At 48.0% G+C, this 25,833-nt stretch overlaps 1 protein-coding gene across 1 annotated transcript in view; it reads left to right on the top strand.

The window, feature by feature from the left end:
• The first annotated feature begins 272 nt into the window (after positions 1-272).
• Positions 273-25,833, top strand: part of LOC142579941 (high-affinity choline transporter 1-like) — a 39,250-nt gene continuing 13,689 nt past the window's right edge. The window contains exons 1-8 of the mRNA XM_075690621.1: positions 273-997; positions 3,192-3,299; positions 3,975-4,130; positions 20,729-20,877; positions 21,318-21,467; positions 21,981-22,110; positions 22,626-22,843; positions 24,725-25,413. Coding sequence (XP_075546736.1) covers positions 805-997; positions 3,192-3,299; positions 3,975-4,130; positions 20,729-20,877; positions 21,318-21,467; positions 21,981-22,110; positions 22,626-22,843; positions 24,725-25,413 — 1,793 coding nt within the window. The 5' untranslated portion in view covers positions 273-804. The remainder of the gene's footprint in view (positions 998-3,191; positions 3,300-3,974; positions 4,131-20,728; positions 20,878-21,317; positions 21,468-21,980; positions 22,111-22,625; positions 22,844-24,724; positions 25,414-25,833) is intronic.

Raw genomic sequence — 25,833 nt, 5'->3', positions numbered from 1 at the left:
ACACTCTCGGAACCCATTTACTGTCTTCCATATTCCTCCGTCGTTCTTCATACTCAATTTTACTGCGAGCTTCCCTCACTTCAAAAGTAGTCCAGGCCATATCACCCTGCACAACTTCATTTGTAGTCTTCGCGTGAGCGCCCAATGCGAGGCGACCCACTGACCTCTGGTTCACATGGAGTCCTGATTGTACCCCTGATTTCAAACAAAACCGCATTTCCGCATTTCAACAACTGACAGCAGCGCCGTGCCGCGGCACTACCGGCAGATAAGGCGTGCTCGGCCCAAGAAAGGTCCACCGCTGGGAATGGATATATGTTGACTTCGCATTTACAATCGTAATATGGCTAAAAAAATAAGGGCAAAAACTTCCCGTTTCGGCCTCGTACAATGCTTACACTCAGTATTGGGAGTGACGAAGAATCGAGCAGGCTTAGAAGTATAATTACTCATGTCTAAAAAGAAGAAACACTGATGGAAACGTTTCATAATATCAAAAGAAATAGGTACCGCAACGTAGCGTTTTAAGAATTTAGCGAGAAAATTATTTTTTGCTTTCCATGGCTCCTGGGAATGCGCTGCGCTTGAAACTGACTCAAGGACAAAGAGAACAAGGCGTCACACGAGGCACGAGCTCCGCGCTAAAGCACGCTAGAGGACGAAGACGACGGCGAGGAGCAGAGCGCAGCGTCCGCCATAATTATTTTTGACCGTCGAGCTCGCAGGTCACGCACTCAGCCGCTCCTCCGCCGGCGCCCCTACCTGTCCCCGAGCGACTGTCCGTCCCCGCGAAACCGAAGCGAGATGGCGATCAACATACCGGGCCTGGTGGCCATCGTATTCTTCTACCTCATCATCCTGGTGGTGGGAATCTGGGCCGGCCGCAAGAACGATGCGCCGCGTCGAAGCACGTTATCAATGAGCATGGGCGAACAATCCAACATCATGCTCGCCGGCAGAAACATCGGTCTGTTCATCGGCGTCTTTACTATGACCGGTAAGCGCCGCTGAGATGGCAGTAAATTTTGATCGTGCGTCGATTTCAGTGTCTCCGTCTACTGGCGCCTGCGGCACACGCGCAGGAGCCCCAAGTCTATAATTACGATAATTGTTGGAGGTACGCGGCAAGTACTACTTTAAGGTGGCGCCAAGAAGTGTGTGTTTCTAAAAAAACTTCCCAACAAAGTGCTTCTCTATAGCGAAACCGTGCTAGAACTTCGATGATGTGACCTGTGCGAGCGCTGAAATTCTGATTGGCTCGTATGCCACTCGTATGCGTCAGAAGGAGACAGGCACCCCCAGCCAATCAGCACTTCAGCAGCAAAAAAAAAAGGACGTGTCCACTAGGCAGAGACATACCCCAGGGGCGCAATCTTCTTACGGTTCGGAGAATGAACCGTTCGCTTGCCCTCGCATGTCTGGTCAGCAAAAGCCCCATTCTGACCAATCGCAGGACTAAAACGGCCCGCTTTCCGCACCATTATAATATTGCACCCCTAACGTTAAGAACGAAAGAGCAGATATGGCACACCTGGCGGCGGTGTTAAGAAATCAGTCCTTGCCTGGGTGCTCGGATTAGCGATGGTAGTTTTGCTCATACGTCTTACCTTTTCTTCCTCGCGTAAAAGGAACCATGTCGTCTATAGCGACATTGCGATTGTTTGATATGCTTGAAGACACATACGATACCATAATGTTCCAAATCGCAATGAGACGGCTGCGAGGTCATTTCTTCACAGGGGCAATTTCAGAGCGCCCGGTACCATGAAATTAAACCTGGTGACATTAAATATTGTGTCAAATCTACATTAGAAGTGACAGATGAACTCCCGTTAGAATTCCATGTATGCACTGAAGGGCAGAAGTGTGAGGAACAATTTACCTGCCACTCTGATTCCAGGGAGCATTAGTATAACTTCCACAACTCTTGGCACTTCTGCAATTGCTTCGCAATTTTTTTAGAAATGCTTTACCTGACACAGCATATGCATAGTTAACTTAATTGCTAAGGCGCAGTGACTTTCCTTCTCTTGGCGCTTTGCTGGTAACCTTAATTGGTGCTCTCAGCTGGCGTGTTAGTTTTCAGAGCTGGCCACAAAATCCCATTAAAGTGTCTTCCGTTCTTCAACCACTCATATATACTATAAACAAGGACTGTCATTGGAATGTGGTGATAAGTATTGTACTGTGGCTGGCACTGCCGGATACGGCGGTGCTGCGAATGCTACTCGATGGAACGAGCCGATAAATTGTTACTGTGCTTAGACGTAGTGATCACTGTCTACTACCAGGACGCGTATTCACAAGGTAAATGGTTCTTATAGGCTAGTGCAATTTCTCAGAACAGGCGCTGGCCAATCTAGATGACCACAGCGCCCGCAGGTGCGACAGTCTAATTTGGTTGCACACAGTTCATATATGGGAAGCGACAAGATTTGCTCATTTAGGCTCGCGTTCCGCGGGGCGCAACCTATATTCACCGCTGAAGTGGCTCACTGGCGATAGAAATGGACGCTCGAGGCGCATTCCTTCCGTCGCGCCACCACCTGCTGTCCCGCTATGGTCGGCTCATTCGAAGCTTGCGGGGAGAGTGTTAGAGGGGTTTCGAGAGCTGAGCATTGATGATGCGTCAACTTTGTCATTTTTGCAGCGAAACGCACTCGAGTGCGTTTGGCTGCAAGAACGACAAAGTGGACGCACCATCAATGCTCTGTTCAAGCGGCTCAAGTGGTTCAAGCTGTTCAAGCCAGGGTAGATCGTTTTGCCTTCCACTGCCAGCATAAACGTTGTCTGCACGCGCAGCTATATAAGTGCACTACAGCATTCCTGCGGAGCATGCTGCTGTGTGCATGCACTGGTCCGAGCAGAACAGACAGTAAAAGTCAGGCTAACGTTAGGGTGGTGTTCCATTCTGCCCAGCAGCAGTTGTCGTGCGTGCTATGTCTTGCTAACACGTAGCACCCGCGTCACGTGGTGCGTAGTGTCCGAGCCGTTAAAGCACAACCCTTGGCATCGCTGTCAATGCATCGCCCTTCGGGTGGAACTGAAATTTCAATGGCGTGTTTCCGTATCGCGAGAAAGAGGTGCCGGGGTGATAAGCTTCTAAAGTGGTATGCGGTATAATGTGATCCTACACCTGCAGTGTTGGCATACAATGGGTTATGACAGTTGAGCCTTTCTCGTCTCTTCAGCGACCTGGGTTGGAGGCGGTTATATCAATGGTACCGCCGAAGTGATCTACATCAGCGGGCTCGCCTGGTGCCAGGCTCCCTTCGGATACGCACTCAGCCTGCTCATCGGTGAGTTAAGCTGATCGGGTAGTTCGGTTTGCAGTAGGGCGCAATCGGGGACCTCATCGTCACGTCAGTTTGAAGCTTGGCGAATGAATAGTGACACAAGTACGTTGTTCGCAAAATATCAAATGCAAAATGTATTTTTGTTCACTACTGTAGGTATTCACATAAGATCACATGTGTACAAATGCAGACGCACACAATATAATCACGAGGGCATATACACACATAAAGAAACACTTAACACGCACGCGCACGATGTGAAGTGCACTTGTCGCATATTTTAATAATAACAAATACTTTTCCATGCAACACTACCGACTTCAACAAGGAGATACAAAGAAGCAGGGAAAGGCCTGTCACCGCGGCCCTGAACTTTTTGTGGCACTCGAACAAGAAGCTTGGCGGAGGTCACGTGGTGGCTCCCCACTTCCTTGAGTATTTACCGTGACACAGTACATTGTAAATATGATTAAATGTATGGATTCTAATGCCTCAAAGATCAGTTACGGCGAAAGAAATCTAGAGCCTCGATTTGCTTACTGCGCAGAATCGGTGCATATATTATAGGGTTCAAAATTCGAACACGACAGCTTTCCCGAGAAACACATATGCAAGAACAAGCACCAACATGTCGCTTGAAGCGCGTTACGTTTCAGGTGCTCCTTATGCTCTGCGCAGGCGGATACCTGTTCGCGGTCAAGATGAGGAAGGCCGGCTACAAGACAATGCTGGACCCTTTCCAGCAGCACTTCGGCGCCCGCATGGGCTGCTTGCTCTTCCTGCCGGCACTTTGCGGTGAAGTGTTCTGGTCGGCCGCCATCCTCGCCGCCCTCGGTAAGATGGCGCCGGTCGGTGATGTCACGGCGCTCTTTGTAGATGCTTGCGTAGACTAGTTACAACTTGCTCGGTTTGCCATCATTGTAAGGGAAATATATTTGGTACTGGCATGGGAAATTTAGGCTGTATTCCAATCACGACCTACTGGAACTCGCGACCTGCACAGATATCCGGTTTCTATGGGAGCAGCTTGCGCCCACTTTCGTCCAAACGACGGCCGTAGGTGGCGCTTTTATAACCTGTTCGCAAGGAAACGCTGATAAAAGCATTGGAGGCAGTCATAACAAATAAGCAAATTCCGCGCAGCTGGAAACAGAGTAAAATGAATTTGATTTATAAAGGGAAAGGTGATAAGAACATAAAATCCTTCCGACCAATTACGATAACATCAGTTATATATAGGCTGGCGATGCAGGCGGTGAAATTAAAAGTGCAGTTATGGGTAGAAAGTTCCGTTCTAGCCGTTCTGAAGTGGTAGGCGCTTAGATGATAGCCTGTTCGTGCTTACCCAGTGCATAGAAATAGCTAAGGCGGAAAATAGAGCTCTGTATTTAGCCTTCCTGGACATAAGTGGTGCATACGACAATGTGAACAGGGAACTCCTGTGGAACATATTAAAAGCTGAAGGTATCGGTAATGAGGTAATTGATTTTCTACAGGAACTATATCGAGAAAATAATGTTGAAATAACATGGGAAGGAATTAAGAGTACGACAACTGTCGAGGTTCACAAAGGATTAAGGCAAGGTTGTCCTCTATCACCGCTGCTGTCCATGCTTTATATGATAAGCATGGAAAGAAGGTTACAACGAAGCAATCTAGGGTATAATCTGTCGTACAGATTAGGCGAAAAGGTTGTTGAGCAACGACTACCGGGTTTAATGTATGCGGACGATATTGTGCTGTTAGCAGATAGCCAGGAAGATTTGCAAACTCTGGTTAATTACTGTGGGGACGAAGGAGACAGTTTAGGTTTCAGTTTTTGTGCAGCTAAGTCCGGTGGGATGTTTTTCAACGATACAACTGATCAGGAGCTTACAATACAAGGCCATGAAATAGCCCGAGTGGCCGAATACAAATATCTCGGGGTATGGATAAACAAAGGGCAGATGTACACGGAGGAGCACGAACAGTCTCTCATACCAAAAGGGCGAAGAGATGCCGGGATAATGAAACATAAGGCATTGTGGGGGTACAACAGGTATGAGGTACTGAGAGGCATTCGGAACGGAGTAATGGTGCCGTGGCTTACTTTCGGGAATGCCGTCCTGTGTTTAAGGGCAGAGGTTCAGTCGAGACTCGAAGTAAATCAGAGAGCTGTGGGAAGGTTAGCACTAGGTGCCCATGGGAAAACCACAAACGAAGCAGTACAGGGAGATAGGCGCTGGGCATCGTTGGAAGCACGGGAAGCTCAGAGTAAAATCCTATACGAAAAACGTCTGTGGAAATTGGACGATAACAGGTGGGCATCTAAGGTGTTTAAATACCTATACAGAAAGAGCGTTGACTCACAATGGCGGAAAAGAACTAGGAAGCTAATCAGTAAGTATGCCAGACACGAGGACGAAGAAAGACAGAGCATTAAACGACAGGTTAAAAATGCGGAAGGTAAAAATTGGATAAATTCAATGGAAAAGAAGCATAGTGTGGAACTATATCGATACTGGAAACAGCAGATCAGGAAGGAAGCGTTTTATGATAACTCAAGAGGCAGTGCCCTATTCTTTGAAGCTAGATCAGGATGTCTTAGAACGCGGAGCTATAAAAAGAAATTTAAGGAAGAAGAAGACACATGTACTGTGTGTGGTAAATATGTAGAAACGATGGAACACCTCATACTAAAATATGATGGTAGCAATCCCGATGTCGATGCGGCCAGAGTCACCCTTCCTGAGGCCCTGGGGTTCAGAGATAATGATAGTAATGTAAATAAATATGCGGTGGAAATTAGCAAAAGGCGATAGGAGGATTGGTGGCTCAAAAGCAGAGAGTGACATAAGGTTAAAAGGGTAGGAAGACGTATTTAAAGAAAATCGAGAAATTCAATAACACACAACACAGATAAAAATAAAAGGCAAAATAAAAATCTGAGCATGGTGGCAACTGCCATCGCCCCGTTTCAAAGGGGACACTCCTACTTTCCATCCATCCATCCATCCGTCTGCTACGCGGTGGGTGGCTGTGCGGCGTTGTAATTAGTTAGGCAGTTGTTGTGTTGTGATGAACTGCTTCTCTAGTTCATGATTTTTGCTAACACAGTGACAGTGATGTCACAAGGCTTTGATCGGTCACTTGGCTCCAAAAGTTGAGTGCCCGAACCTAAAAAATGTCGGAGCGTATAGTCCGCTGCTCTCTAAAATAGCGTTAAATAGCCGCTCCTAGTGCCTTCTTCAAGTAGAATATTATAAATCACATTGTGTGTAGAGTTCGCCACGAACACAACAGTTTCATTGTACACGTTGTAAAATTCGCTTCAGCGCTCTTTAGAAACTTGAAGCCACCGTAATGTTCGACGACAGAACGGCAAACAGTCCACTGCCGTTTTTCGTGCATTTGGAAAACAGCGACCGCGAACTGCTACTTCAACGGAATACAACAGCTTGTCCCCTTTGCATTCTTCTTATGGTGATTGCCACAGCGCTGCTAAGCACCCGCGGGCATCTCACCATCGTCAACTAGCAGTCAAAGCGAAAATTCCCGCAGCGCAACTCAAGGAACCGGAAACGCCGGAACCGGAAATTTTAAAAACGGAAATGCCGGAACTGGATTTGGTGTGAGAGGAAAACGCGGCGCAAAACGCTAACAGCAGTCAAAGCGGAAATTCCTGCAGCGCAACTCCAGGAAGCGGGAACGCCGGAACCGGAAATTTTGAAACCAGAAATACCGGAACCGGATTTGGTGTGAGGGGAAAAGGCGTCGCACAACAAAGGCTGTCCCTGCTTAAGAAAGCGGCGGTGGTGCGTAGATGCAGGGGTTTTATTCGGGAAGACGTCAAAGTAGACAGCTTCGCGAAAACAGTATCGAAGTCAAAAATGAGGCAGGCTAATTTCCTGTCGAAACAATATGGCGGCTGAGCAGGACGCTTGGAAAGCCGACAGGAAAGTTGTCCGTGCACAAAAAAACGTAGGCACGTTACATCCTAAGCCCTTAAAGGGGCATTAAACGTTAATATTAAGTGAACGTGGACTGTTTAAATACCATCCCGGAAACCTTGAAACGCTTGTTTCATGCAAAGAAGAGACTTATTTGAAGTGAAAATGCGTTCTGAAGCGTCCGCGTACTTCTAGCGTAGTTCAAATCCCCCGCCCTGCTATCGAGGAGTGCTGACGTCATGGTCTCATAGTGACGTAGCTCCGTCGGTGACAAAACGGCGCCCGCAGACGGCGCTACGGCTTTTCTGCGCAAAACGCAAACGCACGGCCAGAAACAGAGCCAAGACGGAGCCCACAGCAGTGCGAAAACGGAACTATGGTGGCTATCGGACGGGAAAGCTCGCGACGATAAGCTGGTTCTTTATTTTATGACGCCAACTTTGACGCTCGTTGCAATGGACGACTCTGACGACGACACATTGGCTCGGGATGCTGGGTTTGACTTCAGCGATTTAAGCAATGATGAACGTGACCTACTGCGGAGGGCTCGCGCTGCCGGCGTCGTTGCGTACTGCTACGACGGCAACTGCATGTCATGGCTGTACATATTCGCACATTTGTAGCTTTTGCTTTGTGAAAACCAAATGCCGCCCTCACCGCCCCGTCTTCGACCTGCAGTTGTTCTTGCGCTTCGGAGAATGCAGGCAAGACCGACGGAACAGCGCTGCGGGAAAGCATTGCTTTGAAAGGCACTCCACACGACTTCAGTAAGTCGGCGTTGAACTCGTAATCCTCTGGACGAAAGTGCAGCGAGCACACTTTGCGATTTTTCGGCTCTTTGCCAACGCGCATTGGCAGAGGTACGGCACTTAACCACTTCGATCGGAGAGGTTCACTCGCTGGCACACAGTGATAAGCAACGTTGGATTCGCCGCTGCAACTGCCCTTGGCCAAGTTCCGCGGACCGTTCGCGCATCCCACGACATCACATGGACGTGGCATTCTCGCTTCTTGTTCCAAATGCAAGTTTCGCGAGCCAGCAGAACCAGCGCAGCACGACGCGATAACGAAACAACTGAAACTCCAAAGCGCGCGCGGCGCAGAGTCGAGCGTGCAGAGTCGAGCGAAAACGAAACCTTTCGACCACCCATACTACCCTCAAGTCTAAATATTTTAAGGCAGTTTGTCGTGTGCGTATCATGGCCACGCATGCTTATATCGCCTTTCCGTTTCTCTACCACGGTTGCGCTTTAATACCACGGCGCTGCAAGTTTGCTTCAGAGACTTTCCTTTCCTTCCCTCTTCTCCGCCCTTAACCTGGCTCTCTTAACTACTACACGCAGAGCCAAAGCAACAGCGCGCATGCGATCCCATAGATGAGATGAATACATATATATAGAAAAGTATCAGTCATAGCTCTCGTACTATAGCCTTCTGAGCCGTTTCCTTTTTTTTCTTTTTTTTTCTTTGAAAGAAGTCCTATTAGGATTATTATAATTACAAGAAGGTATTTCGCCCTCGCCAGCAGCAGTACTTGAGATAGCTATTCCGGCGGCTAGCTTCCCACGCTATGCGTGCCGCCCTCGCACCTGTTTAAGCTTTTTCCTAGACGCTAGAGCCATACAATGTCCGCGCAACCTTGAGCGATCGGAAAGCGCGTTTTCCACTCTTGGCCGGCGGAGAGGGGAGACTTCGTTCCGGCCGCGAAGCTCTCTACATCTCAGTAAGGTGCCTGGTGGTGGTCTCGTGCTGACGATGCCCTCTCGGTGAGCGCATATTTCCCCCATCATCTATTAAGAGATTCAATACATACAAGCATTTGTCTCGCAAACCAGATTTATTTCAAGGGAATTTTCCACGTCTCAATAATTCCTCTCGTCGTATTCGAGTGCTGATTGCCGTGTTATAGTTTGTTAACGAAGCTTCCCCTCAAGTCTAAATATTTTAAGGCAGTTTTCCTAGTCTCTAAAGCCGCTCGAGTTCACGCTGCTCCTCTGGCGGCCATTTTTCCAAGAAATTATACCTGGACATCATCAGTCCCTTTCCAGATAAGTATGAGGCTCGGAGCAGGAGCTATGGCGCTTGAAAGTAACCGTTGGCTTGACGAACCAACCGACTGGGCTACCTTTCCGGGCAACATTGAAGGATCGCGAGTTCAAATCACATGTTATGTTCCTTTCCCCCCCTTTTTTTTTCTTTCATTTAATGTATTTTCCTTCATTTTATCACTGTACGGAAACCCTCCTAAAAAATTATATATCCTCAATTATGTGTGGCCACACATGTGCAGGTCATAAATACCAGGTTCTCTAGCCGAGTGCCATCCATGCGGTATAACCGAGCTCAGATTGGTCCACTTTGACTGATCAAATAGGGCACCACTGTAGGTTAAATGAGGCGTACAACTCCTGCGGGACCCGCCGTGGTTGCTCAGTGGTTATGGTGTTAGACTGCTGAGCACGAGGTCGCGGGATCGGTCCCCGGCCACGGCGGCCGCATTTCGATGGGGGCGAAATGCGAAAACACCCTTGTACTTAGAATTAGGTGCACGTTAAAGAACCCCAGGTGGTCGAAATTTTCGGAGTCCTCCACTACGGCGTGCATAATCAGAAAGTGGTTTTGTCACGGAAAACCCCATAATTCAATTTTTAATTTAACTCCTGCGGGGACGGTAGAGTATCCGTCTCCAGTGCAAGAGGACCGTGATTCAAATCCCGGTGCCGCGCAATTCTCCACCGGAAAATACAAAAAAAAACCGTGTGTTGAGAAAATTGCACAAACAGGCCTGGAGTGCGGCCTGATCCCGGTGACCAGAACCGGTAACGCACTCTCTCACCAGAGCAGGATTGGCCACCCTGGTGCAGTACTTGGCCACAACCTCCTATATGAATACAACAATCAAACCCCGGCCCTCAGTCCCCAGCAGCCGCGAAGCAACTGGCCATGGCGGCGGTCAGATCTGTGACGCTGCAGAGGGTGCTAAGAATACCTGGCTCCGGACAGGCCGCCATTGGAATCTGAACCTGGCAACGTTTAACGTTAGAACGCTATCTAGTGAGGCGAGTCTAGCAGTGTTATTGGAGGAATTAGAGGGTAGTAAATGGGATATAATAGGGCTCAGTGAGGTTAGGAGGACAAAAGAAGCATATACAGTGCTAAAAAGCGGGCATGTACTGTGTTACCGGGGCTTAGCGGAGAGGCGAGAACTAGGAGTCAGATTCCTGATTAATAAGGAAATAGCTGGTAACATACAGGAATTCTATAGCATTAACGAGAGGGTGGCACGTCTTGTTGTGAAACTTAATAAGAGGTACAAATTGAAGGTGGTACAAGTCTATGCCCCTACATGCAGTCATGATGACCAGGAAGTCGAAAGCTTTTATGAAGATGTGGAATCGGCGATGGGTAAAGTCAAAACAAAATACACTATACTGATGGGCGACTTCAATGCCAGGGTAGGCAAGAAGCAGGCTGGAGACAAGTCAGTTGGGGAATATGGCATAGGCTCTAGGAATAGCAGAGGAGAATTATTAGTAGAGTTTGCAGAAGAGAATAATATGCGGATAATGAGCACCTTTTTCCGCAAGCGGGTTAGTCGAAAGTGGACGTGGAGGAGCCCGAATGGTGAGACTAGAAATGAAATCGACTTCATACTCTGCGCCAACCCTGGCATCATACAAGATGTAGACGTGCTCGGCAAGGTACGCTGCAGTGACCATAGGATGGTAAGAACTCGAATTAGCCTAGACTTGAGGAGGGAACGGAAGAAACTGGTACACAAGAAGCCAATCAATGAGTTAGCGGTAAGAGGGAAACTAGAGGAATTCCGGATCAAGCTACAGAACAGGTATTCGGCTTTAACTCAGGAAGGGGACTTTAGTGTCGAAGCAATGAACGACTATCTCATGGGCATCATTAAGGAGTGCGCAATAGAAGTCGGTGGTAACGCCGTTAGACGGGAAACCAGTAAGCTATCGCAGGAGACGAAAGATCTGATCAAGAAACGCCAATGTATGAAAGCCTCTAACCCTACAGCTAGAATAGAACTGGCAGAACTTTCTAAGTTAATCAACAAGCGTAAGACAGCGGACATCGGGAACTATAGTATGGATAGAATTGAACAGGCTCTCAGGAACGGAGGAAGCCTAAAAACAGTGGAGAAGAACCTAGGAATAGGCAAGAATCAGATGTGTGCGTTAAGAGACAAAGCCGGCAATATCGTTACTAATATGGATGAGATAGTTCAAGTGGCTGAGGAGTTCTATAGAGATTTATACAGTACCAGTGGCACCCACGACGATAGTGGAAGAGAGAATAGCCTAGAGGAATTCGAAATCCCACAGGTAACGCCAGAAGAAGTAAAGAAAGCCTTAGGAGCTATGCAAAGGGGGAAGGCAGCTGGGCATGATCAGGTAACAGCAGATTTGTTGAAGGATGGTGGTCAGATTGTTCTAGAGAAACTGGCCACCCTGTATACGCAATGCCTCATAACCTCGAGCGTACCGGAATCTTGGATGAACGCTAACATAATCCTAATCCATAAGAAAGGGGACGCCAAAGACTTGAAAAATTATAGACCGATCAGCTTACTGTCCGTTGCCTACAAAGTATTTACTAAGGTAATCGCAAATAGAATCAGGAACACCTTAGACTTCTGTCAACCAAAGGACCAGGCAGGATTCCGTAAAGGCTACTCAACAATAGACCATATTCACACTATCAATCAAGTGATAGAGAAATGTGCAGAATATAACCAACCCTTATATATAGCTTTCATTGATTACGAGAAAGCGTTTGATTCAGTCGAAACCTCAGCAGTCATGGAGGCATTACGGAATCAGGGTGTAGATGAGCCATATGTAAAGATACCGGAGGATATCTATAGCGGCTCCACAGCCACCGTAGTCCTCCACAAAGAAAGCAACAAAATCCCTATAAAGAAAGGCGTCAGACAGGGAGATACGATATCTCCAATGCTATTCACAGCATGTTTACAGGAGGTATTCAGAGGCCTGGAGTGGGAAGAATTGGGGATAAAAGTTGATGGAGAATACCTTAGCAACTTGCGATTCACTGATGATATTGCCTTGCTTAGTAACTCAGGTGACCAATTGCAATGCATGATCACTGACCTGGAGAGGCAAAGCAGAAGGGTGGGTCTGAAAATTAATCTGCAGAAAACTAAAGTATTGTTTAACAGTCTCGGAAGAGAACAGCAGTTTACGATAAGTAGCGAAGCACTGGAAGTGGTAAGGGAATACATCTACTTAGGGCAGGTAGTGACCACGGATCCGGATCATGAGACTGAAATATCCAGAAGAATAAGAATGGGCTGGGGTGCGTTTGGCAGGCATTCTCAAATCATGAACAGCAGGTTGCCACTATCCCTCAAATGGAAAGTGTATAACAGCTGTGTGTTACCAGTACTCACATATGGGGCAGAAACCTGGAGGCTTACAAAAAGGGTTCTGCTGAAATTGAGGACGACGCAACGATCTATGGAAAGAAGAATGATGGGTGTGACGTTAAGGGATAAGAAAAGAGCGGATTGGGTGAGGCAACAAACGCGGGTAAACGACATCTTAGTTGAAATCAAGAAAGAGAAATGGTCATGGGCCGGACATGTAATGAGGAGGGAAGATAACCGATTGTCACTAAGGGTTACGGACTGGATTCCAAGGGAAGGGATGCGTAGCAGGGGGTGGCAGAAAGTTAGGTGGGCGGATCACATTAAGACGTTTGCAGGGACAACATGGCCACAATTAGTACATGACCGGGGTAGTTGGAGAAGTATGGGAGAGGCCTTTGCCCTGCAGTGGGCGTAACTAGGCTGATGATGATGATGATGACTACTGAAGGGTAACGTCAAAATGTTATTTTTTCTTGGAATTGAACAGAAGTAGACAAGTAGCATCTTTTCCCGACTTATAACCTAATGAAATGATCTTTTTAATACGAGTAGTTGAGTACTAGTGACATAAATTATGATGAGGAGCGCCTTCGTCATCGGGCTACTACCGAATTGTCGTTGGAAGGTCTCAAATCGTGTCGTGCATTTACCTCAATTTCTCGGTTACTAAAGCTCTGTTCGCGATTATATTGACGCCTTAGACGTTCTACAGCATTGCTTTATCGCTTTAACTTGAGTTCATAGTAACCTTTAGTGTCCCTTTAATGTAAGCTACATCGCGTTTTTCATTGGTTTGCAGGCGCAAATACTTAAGATACAGAAATAATGGGTGCTTTTCTCAACTTGTTCTTGTCGCCGCGAGGTAACGTCGCGTCGCAGAAGCGTCTTCCGTGCGTCTTCCAGACGGCTAGAAACTCGTTTGAGTAAATGGCCTCAAAGCTTTCTCGGCTGTCACCTTAACTGCCTACGTAGACTGTCTCCGATGCTGGTCATAATTGGAACACAGTATAAATCTCACTAAATATACTAACAACGAATGGACGGAACAAACGGAAGCTACGTTCGAAGCACTTCAGATCGATCGAGGCAGACTCCGAAGCCACTTGTTCAGATACATGTAATATGTAGAAATGCTTTTATGAGACAACGCCCGGGCCAATCTGAATGAGATTTGTTCCACTTGATAGAAGAAAGGTAAATTCTAATGACTCTAGGAAGCAAAGTCTTGATTTAGGGCCTGGAATAAAGAAAAAAAGAGTCAATTTAGCGTACGCTAAAGAGGATGAAGGCGAAAGCGAAGGTTGATTTTTTTTCTGCTAGCCTTGTTTTCTTTCTTTCTTTCTTACTTTCTCTTTTTGTTTCGCGGCGCAACGCTGACGGCGTTGCGCGTGAGCTGTTCTGATTGTCTCGTTTCGCGCAGCGCACGATTTTGCGCGCTATGCACGAGGCCACATGACTAGCGGTATAATTCAGTGCTACACGAATAGTGAAGCAGAACAAGTGAATCGCACAGCTTGATCACGCGCTCGAACACGGTAGAAAATGGCATAGTTTCGGTGCCTGCGCACGTGACTGCACAACCGTAGGAACAAGCAGACGAAGCGGAAGTAGTGCTTTGGTGCGAAATAAAAAAAACAAAAAAAAACAGGCAGACATCCCGTTAGCGTATTTTATTACTTCTCTAAACTTCAGTTCGTCAATTCAAGCACCACATCACAGAAGTAACAGATGTTGCCTTGAATAATTCTCGAAGTCACGTGTCACCGCGAGCGACGTCATGTAGGCGCAGGGACACGAGTACGTCACCGTCCGGCTTCCAGCGCGGTAGCCGCGAGAGAAAAGGAAAGCGGCGTTCGGATTGACCGATGGATAGTTGCCACATCCAACTTGCGCATCGTGAAGCGCTATCAATAGTTCTATACGCAGTAAAGTCTGCAAAGGCGTCTAACCAGGCGCAGCAAGGAATGAGCGCGCACTGTCAAGCATGCTTCTGGTCTGACCTTAAGTTTCGCGTAGTTCGAGGCTAGATGGTTGTTCAAAAATAGTCGAAATTAGCGAGACCCGATGATTACGACATCGATATAAGCAGGGTGGCCAAAGCTTTATTTCCTATGGGGGCGGCCACGGCCGATCGTGAGCAGACTGTAGTCGGCTTCTTCCGGAAGTACGCAATTATTATAGAAATTCGAAAGTAACAGATTTTCACTTACTTCAGCCTGCTTATAAAAGTGCGTCAATAAATATATACGATAACAGTATGCAGAAGTGCGTTGATCCAAATACTCTTCTTGATTGATGTCAGCCATAGAGTTTTTCACTATACTACCTATCGGAAAATCTGGCGCTGCTGCTCTGTGGTATGGATGGGAATGCCGGTATATTGTGACTTCGGCTTGGCATCGTCCTCAGAGAGCCAGGACACCTCGAAGACGCGCCTGGCAAGCACCGTTCCCTCTGTTACAATGATTCATCTTTTACTAAATCAGAATGTAAAAAGCTGTTTTAGCCTTATTATTACACAAAACATGTTTTGTTTAACTATGAGAACTTGTTATTGCATGTATAACTATATGAAACGTAAAAAGTATCCGCGAGCCGCTAAAGTTGGAGGACAGACGACAAGATTCGCGCTCGCTTCGGAACAGTTTGTCGTCTGTTCTTGCTTTTCTTCGCTTGGTTATACATTGTAGGTGAGTAAACTTCAGTGCTAGATGTAATATGCGTGAATGGAAACATTTTATAAGGATCTTACTTTAAGAAAGCGCTATTTGTGTGGCCATATCTACATTTTAGACGAAGCCTCTTACAACACCAGCCAACACAAGCCTCGCAGACACATATACCATCATTCTCATGACGGCACAGCGCCCCTTAGGAACCTCCCATAGACGGTAGCGCCTGATTTCCCTCTAGTGTTATAGCGAGAAACTCTAGGTCAGCTATGGGCCAATAGCAGTCGCCTATGGGAGTGCGCTATATCACGAAATAAAGCGTCGAGAAAAGAATGAGGAGCACGCTTATGTTCATAAGTAAAACACTTGCTTGGGCAAGTTGGTTCATGCTTGAAGTAGTATAGTCAATGCGCAGAAGACCAGGACTCAAGAAGAACACAAACGAGAGGACCGGCGCAACAATATGTTTTGTTCAATGTGTTATGTTCATAAGAGAACATTTGAGAGAAAGATGACTTCGCGCTCCGTTTGCGAGCTCCACGCGCCGCGCACGACTGCGGAATTTGGCTGAGATGTTTAGACCAGTGTATGCTATCCACGCACTGTGTTTTCTCACCAAGGCCGAGGGTTGGTTCAGGATCCCTTTGGAGGTGTGCTGGCTGAAAATGTTTTTCGAGCCTTTATTGCTCCTTTGGATAGCCGTCGATCCAGTGATGGCACTAGGAAACCTCAGTTCCCTGAGAGTGCGACGAATAGTTTCTTTATCTGCAACGAGTTCAAAACGGACGCCAAAAGCAGCATGGTCTGGGACGGGTAAAGGTGACCTGTCACGTCACCGAAACTTGTCTCGTTGCACCACATATTACTGCCACTTTGGCCAAGCTGCCAAAAGCTGAGTCGATTCAGCAATCGACGAGGCAGGAGGGGAGATAGTGCTCCCCCCCCCCACCTTTGTTTCCAAATTTTGCCGCTTTCGGCTAAGCGGTCATTGTACGGCCTTCAAGAACCTCACCCCGCCACTTCTGCTTTCGAAGCGATGATCGCTTTCGGCGATAACACCTCGTCGGCGACTGTGTCGCCGTCAGGTGGGAGCTGATTGGCTGGTTGAGCAAAATCTGCTGAGCTCCTTAGCTTGTTTTTCCCTACGTCACGCAAAGGCGATCGCCGCCGAGGAAATCCTCTGATGTGTCTCCTTTTTCACGTCCGCACCCACGCTGCGCTTTACCCGCGTTTGGAACGGATCGTACAAAAAGGGGTGTAATTAATCATTTGTGCTCCTGTCGAGAAATCGGGACTTCGTACCGCAGTTATGGAGTGAAACGATAAATAAAAAAAGGAAAAAAAAGCAGAGTACAAAGCTTTTTGGGTCAGTACTCCCTTTATGGCCAATAGTAAATTTTGTTTCTACGCTGAAAATTGCTACGCTCCTTCTAACGAGCTTTCTACCGCAATAATTTTTCAAATTCGTTCATTAATAGCAGCGATAGAAATATTTGAAGTGTCGCGAACCCATGATTTCAGGAGGCGAGCTTCACTGTCAAAATGGACGCTCTCTCCACTTGCCCCGTCTAGTCTAGCCTCCGCACTCAAAATTCCTTCCCCGCGTTCTCCCGTACCGTAGACGGAGGACCGCGTCAGCTACGCGTCACTGAGCCCCGCCTTCTTTTTCTTTCTGACGTTATTGCTGCGCGGCGGGCTTCCGGTTACAGTCCTTCGCCCGTGCCCACGAGCTGTTGCGTTTGCGCTTGTTTCGTTCCGCTCCGTGCAAGAGCTTCCAAGCTGTGCGCGATACACCTGCGTTGTCATCTGGCCGCTGCTGTGAATTGGATCCGTCAGTGTGTGCACATTTGGCGAGGCTGGCCCGGTTCACGGATGTTTGCCGCGAGACACCGCGTCATGGTACCGCTGGCACGGCATCATAAGTCAGTGCCACATAAACACTGAGGCAGACGCTCGCGGATCACAGAGCATGACCGTGCGCTGGCACATGTAGAAAACGGCATACTTTCGTTCCCTGTGCGTGCGACTGCACGACGTGGGAACAACAAGCAGACGAAACAGAAGTGCATCTCTTTTTCTAAGGTACGAAGTAAAACAAAAACAAGATAAACACGCAGACATTCGGTTCGTGTGTTTTATTATTTGCTTAAACTTTAATCGTCTATTGAAGCAACAGGTCAAATAAATACTTGCTGTTGCATTTACTAATTCTCAAATTCACGCGTCACTGTGAGTGACGTCACAGCAGTGCTAACTACGTAGGTTCACTTGTGCGAATGACGTCGACTGGGAGCGCGGCACCCGCGAGGAGAAGCGAGCACGACTTTTGGTTCGAAATTTCAGCCGTTTTCGTGAGGCGTAGCGGTGTAATACTTTGCAGGCACGATTGTAATCGCGCATTGTATGCACCGCTCTTGCCAGCTCATAATGGCCAGAACTGGTGAGAATTGTTCTTCAAAGGAAAACGGAAGAGAAAAATGATTTCTTCTGTATTTCAGTAAATCACCCTTCTACAATGCCAAAATCACCACTCGTACCACGATAAGACGCTTGGTGAGCCAGAAAAACTGCAATAACAAAACACGGGTGCTGACGCCCCCTTGAAGTTCTCGCAACAGTTCACTGTGATATCATGGATTTTGACACCGTTTTCTAGCTTGTCTAGGGCATAGGTAATTTTACATTGTGTTCTCATGGAGCCAGAGATTGAACATGGCGAGTTTCGGAAACCTCTGCTGAGCCAAAGTGGCCTGAATATGAAAAAAACACTTTCGTGTCGACACAGTGACGTACCGACTTTCGGAATTCGGCCCGAAATTCAAAAACTTCGACCTTCATTATTTTCTTGTAATAATCAACCTATTATTTCGAAATTAACGGCAACAATGTCTTCAAAAACGTTCTTTCCGTCTAAACTGATTTATTGTTTTAATGTCCTTTGAGCTTTGTACAGCCCCTAGAATATTGCATTCAACGCCGTAGCTTTTTCGTGAATCGCGTTATTATGAGGGAAATGTCTACAATTTTGAAAGGTTTCCATGAACACCTACCTGTTCGTCAAATATTGCAGTGGTTGTCGAGAAAACAGATTTCTTTTTCTATTTATTTAAACAGGAGCCCCCGCTTCCTGTTGAAGCGCAGTGCAATCCACTGCCCCCATATTTGCAATACGCGGCACCTATATAAGGGTCTGGATGCTCAGACCTCTCGTGGGCCACCAGAAGACTCGCACTTAAGTAATAATGTGTAATTAATTAATCGGAATCTGTTACATTTGTTGATAATATTGCAATTAAAGAATTGCATTTTTTACTTGGTAACGCTCACTGTAATTCAGCTAATATTTTCAATGGCCAATTACATGTAAACAGTTACTTTACTGACGAGATAACCTGTAACACGTGACGCAGCTTTAGGAACCTGAATTTGGTGGCAACTGCAGCACACAACGCCGGAGATTGTGCCGCGCAGCAGCCTCGCGGTTGCGCATGCTAAGACGGGCAAGTCCGGGAGCTCAGCATCTTTCTCGTGTTAACGCTCAACCAGGCGTTGTCCGCCGAACCGAACCGGAGCTGGCATGTCTCGATAGCGACTACCACTCGGGACGTTAATGCCACGAAATCGCCCACGGACCATTTGTACAGCTTCTCATTGGTCCAACCGGGGGCGTCTCCTTGTAAGACCAGCAACTATGAAACCATGAAACGCCTACACTTTAAAGAGGACCCACCTGCTGAGTAATGACAGCCTTGCGCTCAAGATGTCCGCACGTTAGAGCACCGACCCAGCGTGCACATTTGATCGATTATTCATGATCACAGCTGATTCTCAACGAATAATAAGTTGAAACGGACGTAACGTAAGAAAATTGATTTATTTTGATTATTTCCGTAATTATTTTCGTCGGGCACTAATTGGTCACAGTAATCAATTACATTTTTGAATGAAGCACTTGTGATCAGTTACCTTTTCTGTAACGTGTAAAACTCTGCCCACACCAGCGTATGCTGTGCGAATTGCGCACAAACGTATACCGTATATATACATTGAGAGGACGACAAAACTCAGAACACAGTGCTCCTCACAGGTATACCGGCAGGAACACAAGCACTGCGTTAATTTTTTAGCAGAATTGTGGCGTAGCGAAAACCAGGCATGACAGAAACATGAATCATGCGCACACTTTCAACTAATGTATTTCCAGGAGAAAACAGGCTATATAGAGCAGATGCGCATAAGCATAGCCAAAAGCGAAATCTGAAAAAAATATATTCGTTAGTGCGGATCACAATAGAATGTTCACTTATGCATGTGCACCCCCCCCCCCCTTTTTTTTTGGATGAAATATGCCTCTGCCGACTCGCGTGTTATTGCGTCGCAACTTCGTTTTAAGAGTTCGAGTCGCTGATAGCGCGGGTTCACAGCCTGCGCCCAAGGTAAACACATTGTTTATATTCTTTTTTTTTTTGTCTTTCGGAAATAAATGTATTGCAAGTATATTGCGTCTTGCGCGTGTAAGTTCTGTCGTCCCTAGTCTGTTGCTGCGCCGCAATTCTGGTGTGTGTATATATGTATATATATATATGTAAACGACAATAAAGAAAAGAGGGTTAACCGAGGGGCCCGACTTTTATTAGTCATATCATCAGAAGCCAAGAAACACTGACACAGAGGAAAACATAGGGGAAATCTTTACGCGCAAGTAAGGTTGCCCTCGGTCTCAGCGTTTGTTGGCTTCTTATGATATGACATATATATATATATATATATATATATATATATATATATATATATATATATATATATATATATATATATATATATATATATATATATATATATATATATATATATATACATACACGCAACTAGTCCAACAATGTGTTTGATTGAGCCCTCTTAAAGGCGTGACGGTTTAAGGTCGAGGCATCTGTTTCTATCGTTTCTCCTGGCGGTTGTCGTTACCGTCCGCTTATGCCATTGGCGCTTCTGCCTACTATTGCGACATGTTCCACACAAAGCAAAACAGATCGTCGTTTATTCGGACACACTCGTTCATGATTTTGAAGACAGTGCCTTCCTTAGCGAGTCACCCCCACTTTTCTGTGTCTGGTTTCTGGGTTTCTAGCATTTTTCGCTGACCGATCCCGAAGACAGTGTAATCTGAAAACGCGGGCCAGTGCCGAAAGTAGTGTAGTCTAAATTGGGGCGTTTCCATGGGTATCTAGAATAAAACTAAGTACAGTAAAAAAAATTAGGCACTCCTACTCACTTCCTACTCTCCCAACTGAGCGCTGAAGCTGTAAGCGCCGTGCGCAGTGACTGTGCCCATTGTTACCCCCAAACTTGCTCAGGAAGACATTGTCTTTGATGAACTTCCAACTGGGTGGTTGAATCGCATTCCAATTATTCACTGCGTAGGCGCCACCGTAGAGGTCATCATGGACTTTGAGCGCACAGAGTCGGTGATCGCGTCGGCGTGCATTGCCCTTTTCTACACTTTCACGGGCGGCCTCTACTCGGTCGCCTACACGGACGTCATCCAGCTCCTTGCCATCTTCTTCGGCCTGGTATGTTGTCCTTTGGTTGTCTTTCCTGCTAAACATTCTCCATAAATGATACTGTGTGTGACGACAGTAAGAGGCATCTGCATAATCTAGGACCTCGTAAGGTCCTAGATGAGGTCCTATATCATGCCTTAAGGCAGGGCGTTCTGGAATTGTTTTCTGACTAACGTGCCTTCAGAAGCCTAAATTTAAGGAGGGAGCTGGTTAACGTTTCGATAGGTGGACCTATACTAGTCGAAGGTGGCCTTGTCATGCTCGGAGGGCTGACAAGGCACCTTTGACAAAGATAAGTCCACTTACTGGAACATTGGCAAGCCTTCCCGAGGCGCTTTTTCCCTGTTTATGTAACTTCAGCACCACAGTCTTCAGTAGTGTAATTGTGCTTTTCTATATTGGTCACATGGCACATGGCTGATGGCGCGTCCTTGCCCTTCGTCGCTCAGTGGCTGTCGGTGCCCTTCGCCATGTTCCACGAGGCAGTGGGCCCGATCTCGTACCCGAGGAACGACTTTGTGGGTAGCGTCGAGTGGCAGGACTTCGGCAACTACTGGGACTCCATGCTCCTCCTCATGATGGGCGGCGTGCCCTGGCAGGTTGGTGGACCCTGTGTCCCGAACCGACTTATCACCGCTCGTGTGGCCACCTCCTTTACGCCGGTTCCAGGCTAGTGCACTACTCTCCTGCGACAATAGGAACACAAATACCCTCTCGCATTCAGCGGAAAATATTGTTGCTGCGTGTACTATTCGCCGCACGTTTTCCAATGGTGCATGGACCTGCGAACCTGAGGCTAATGGCTTTTCTGTAGCGTTCGGGAAAGTCGCCTATCTTTGCAGTGCGTGCTCGAAAAATACTGCGGTAATAGAAGGGGACTCAGTGACACATAGAAGCTGTGCTAAAGACATGGACAGGTACGAAAACCTGTTATATCTCGCAATGTCCTGCATGTATTAGGAACGGTCGAGTGAAGTCCTCGCCTGCTCTAGCGCTGCTTGTGCAACGTGACAATTCACCGACTAAACCAAGTTTCCCTGCTAAAAGCGGCCCGCCGCCTCTCTCCTTACTACCTGTCGCTCTGTAACACACTCAACGCGCTGCGCGCGCAGGTCTACTTCCAGCGGGTTCTCTCTAGCCGCACGGCCGAGGGTGCCGAGCTGCTGTCGTACATGGCGGCGTTCGGCTGCCTGTTCATGGCCATCCCACCCGTCGTCATCGGCGCCGTCGCCAAGGCAGCCAGTGAGTGCTGCAATGCTACGCAGGGTAAAGCAGAGTGCGCGGGCAGTGCCAGCGACTTGTAATTGCCAGAATCACGGAGCAGAAAAGACCCCAAGTGCACTGCACTACAGAATTGGGTCTCATCAACCAGCCCGCCCGGTGCAGTATCAAATACGCTTCAGCTGTCAAGGAAAGCTTGCATGGAGAGGGCATTCATAACCGATGGGCATAGCCTGTAAGGATATGCCGCTCAGTGCCCGACGTGACAGGAAACGCGTGACGATCACAACGAACGGCACGTACCGCGCGTGGGAGAAATAGCAGGCCCCATTGTGCGGGGTTATCGCGGCGGCCGTTTCAACTTCGTCCTTTGCGACGTTACATGAACCTGCCATGCTCAGATGGAATTCGAGACGTTATGCATACGCCGCAGAGAACGGTATTTTCCGTTCCTGATCGGTTCTTGCCCCATGCATGGCTCGCTTTCACCTACGCGTATTCGCACCGCCAACTCTTTTCTGTGCCCTTGCGTGCAGACTTTACGAAAGCGGGCTACACGAAGGCCGTTCCACTGACGGGCGAGGCGACGTCGCTGACGTTGCCGCTGGTCCTGCAGTACCTGACGCCCGGCTTCGTCTCCGCCATGGGGCTGGGCGCCGTCTCCGCGGCGGTGATGTCGTCTTCGGACTCGTCCATTCTCAGCGCGGCCTCCATGTTCGCCTGGAATATCTACAAACTCGGCATCAGGCAGAACGTGCGTGTTCCGCCCGGTCCCTTTGTTTGTTTGTTTTATTTTTCTTCTTGGCTAACTGGGGTGCGCTAGCGTGGAGCTTCGTTCTGTAGCCAGTAGTGCAGAACGTCACAGGGCACTGTGGATTTCCTGCGGTGGGTAATCATCACAGAAGACACAGTGTGCACACACGTGCAGGTGCCACGACGGTTCGCTCAATCTGAAAAGTTGGAGCAGAGAATGTGCATTTCAGATGAATGGGCATTGGCACAATAATCACGTAATAATGACGCAGCGGATTACGATATGCAGAGGCGGAGACTATACTTACTTCTTACAGGAATCGGTACGTACCGTTTGAAATGAGAGAATTCTTTCCAAAGAAATTATCGCTCCTTATTATAAGATAAAGGATTGACCTTGGCCGATATTTCCGGATAAAGAAGCCATATCAGCGTGGAGACCGCGACGTCTGACGTGACGCAGAGACTCGGTCGTGGTGCCACCGTCTTTGCGTGATAACCGAGAATACGAGTATTGTTTTATTTATTATTTTCGTAAGTTCAAAATACTCATTTCAAAGAAGACATAAATACAGAAAGAGGTCCCATAGTGAAAAGATGTAATTTGCGAGACCCCTTGGTAATGCATACGTCAAAGAAAAACATTCATCCCTGCTTCACCTATAATCCTTAATGCGAAATACAAAAGCAGCTCTATATGCGTTTTCATTTTGCGATATATTGGCTGGCGCGGACAATCTGTCTCGTGCGGCACGTTGAAAATGGAGTGAAGCGTCACGCGACTGCGTCGCTCGCCGGGTGATCACGACAAGCAGCGTGTGGGTGACGCGTGGGCGCAGTTCACAGCAGCCGTCGCAGACAGGCCTCCGCTCATGCAGCGCGTTGTTTCCATATATAGTATCGTGCGACGCGAACGCCGCATGTCATCGGTGAACAGATGAGGGCCCACTCCTCTGGCGCCATCGTGTCGTGGTCGTCGCAAGCCTTACGCGGCACTACGCTTTGCTTCTCACGCTGCGCTCAGCGTTCGCTTTCATTTTTCTCTGTCCCTTTCACTCGGTTACGCCGAGGGACAACGCCGACGCTCGCCGCGGGAATGGGCGCCAAGGAGCTGCCCTCTAAAATAACTATACAATGAACAGCATCAGGCTATTCAGAACATGTAGAGCAGCTGTAACATCATTCACTGTAGACCAGCTTTCAGTATCTACAACGTTGCGAACAATCCTATTTATGAAGAATACGATATTCATTCTACAAGTCTAAACATACAGAAGAACGTTGCAAATAAAAAGGATAATGAAAAGTTAACTGTATTTATTCCATGTAAACGCAAATTCCTTTCAAATGAATCAACAGAACCCTCTTTTATACCACCCGGCACTGAATTCCACATTGAACACGTTAAATATTTGCAGCGAGCTTGTCGTAATTAGTCGTGGGCGTAAGTAATAAGTGCTTATTTTACGTAACAAGAAGCGTCGATGGAACATGACGAAATAACTAGGATGTAGCAAAGGAAATGGAAGCTCTCCGGACGCGCACTTAAACATAAAAATTCCACTATATTTTTCCAGATTCTGCATTGTTAAAATGTTAGCGTAAAATGTAACGAAGGAGTCTGAGACATAAAACCGCTAAAAATTATAGGTATTGCTTGATTCTGAACGTGTTGAACTGAGGATAAGTGAGTAACGTACGTGTTGTCCCATGATGGGAAGCAACAGGTTATATGACTAGGGGAGCGCTATGTTTTTCCTTCTTTTTCGATTTATTCTGCAGTATACGTATACGTGTTCTTTGGAATCACAATATTCCCTTCCAGCGCGATGCAATTCTTGTCGTTACAGTGTCCGTTCAATTGGCATTCCGTGCTTCGCAGGCCACGGAGAAGGAGGTGATCGGCGTGATGCGCGTGTCCATTGTGCTGGTGGGCGCGCTGGCCACCTTCATGGCGCTCACGGCCGACTCCATCTACGGCCTGTGGTACCTCTCCTCGGACCTGGTCTACGTGATCCTCTTCCCGCAGCTCGTGAGCGTGGTCTACCTCAAGGAGCACGTGAACACGTACGGCTCCTTCGCCGCCTACGTGGTCGGCTGCTTCCTGCGCGCGGGCGGCGGCGAGTCCATTCTCAAGATACCACCCTTCATCAAGTACCCATTTTACGACTACGAGGAGGGCGTGCAGCGCTTCCCGTTCCGCACCTTCTCCATGGTCATCAGCTTCCTCACCCTGGTGGTGGTGTCCGGCATCACCTCGTGGCTCTTCGCCGGTGGACGCGCGCCCCTCGACTGGGACGTGTTCGGCTGCTTTCAGCCCGACGCCAAGGTGCTCGACAAGGCGCCCTTGGTTGAGGGCGCGGAATCGAAGGCGCCTTCCGCTGTCGGCCCACCGCCCGCTGCCCCCGAGCCTGCGCTCACGCCGATCACGGCGGAGACGTCTGCGATTCCGGGCGGTAGTGTGTCAGCGTCGACTACACCTCATGACGCCGCAGGGATCACGCCTCATAGCACCTCGGAATACAAGCTGTCACCTGTAGAGAAGATTCCCAGTCGCATATCGCAGCACTCGTAAGTGAGCCGGCGAAGAGTCTTGTTTTTTTCATTTGTTTTAGAGCGCAGCTCTTAGACGCCTGTTCCTGCGGCGAGCGTCTTTGTGGCCGAGCGAACGAGCCCCGCGAATAATGAAAGCGAACGCGGACTGCAGTGGGAGATGCACGAAATGCGGTAGCGCAGGAGGAGTGTGCCGCGGAACCATGAGTGAGGCGGAAACCGGAGGAGGACCGGAGGGGTACGGCCTGCGCATGCGCTAAGTTGCCGATGGCCCAGGCAGCCTCAGCCTCGTGGGCAGCCTCATCTGCACTTCGGAGGGGGGCAGGGTGAGGGGCGAGGAGGGCTACGCTCGTCCGCGGCGTCATATGCTGAGGTCAATCCGCGGTATGTGGCATGAGGACCACTGCTCCTGCAAGGGACGATGCCGAGCTGCTGCGA

The sequence above is a fragment of the Dermacentor variabilis genome, chromosome 4, assembly GCF_050947875.1.
Source record: "Dermacentor variabilis isolate Ectoservices chromosome 4, ASM5094787v1, whole genome shotgun sequence".
Taxonomy (NCBI): domain Eukaryota; kingdom Metazoa; phylum Arthropoda; class Arachnida; order Ixodida; family Ixodidae; genus Dermacentor; species Dermacentor variabilis.
The sequence above is the reverse complement of the archived record's forward strand: the minus strand, read 5'-3'. Positions and strand labels throughout refer to the sequence as shown.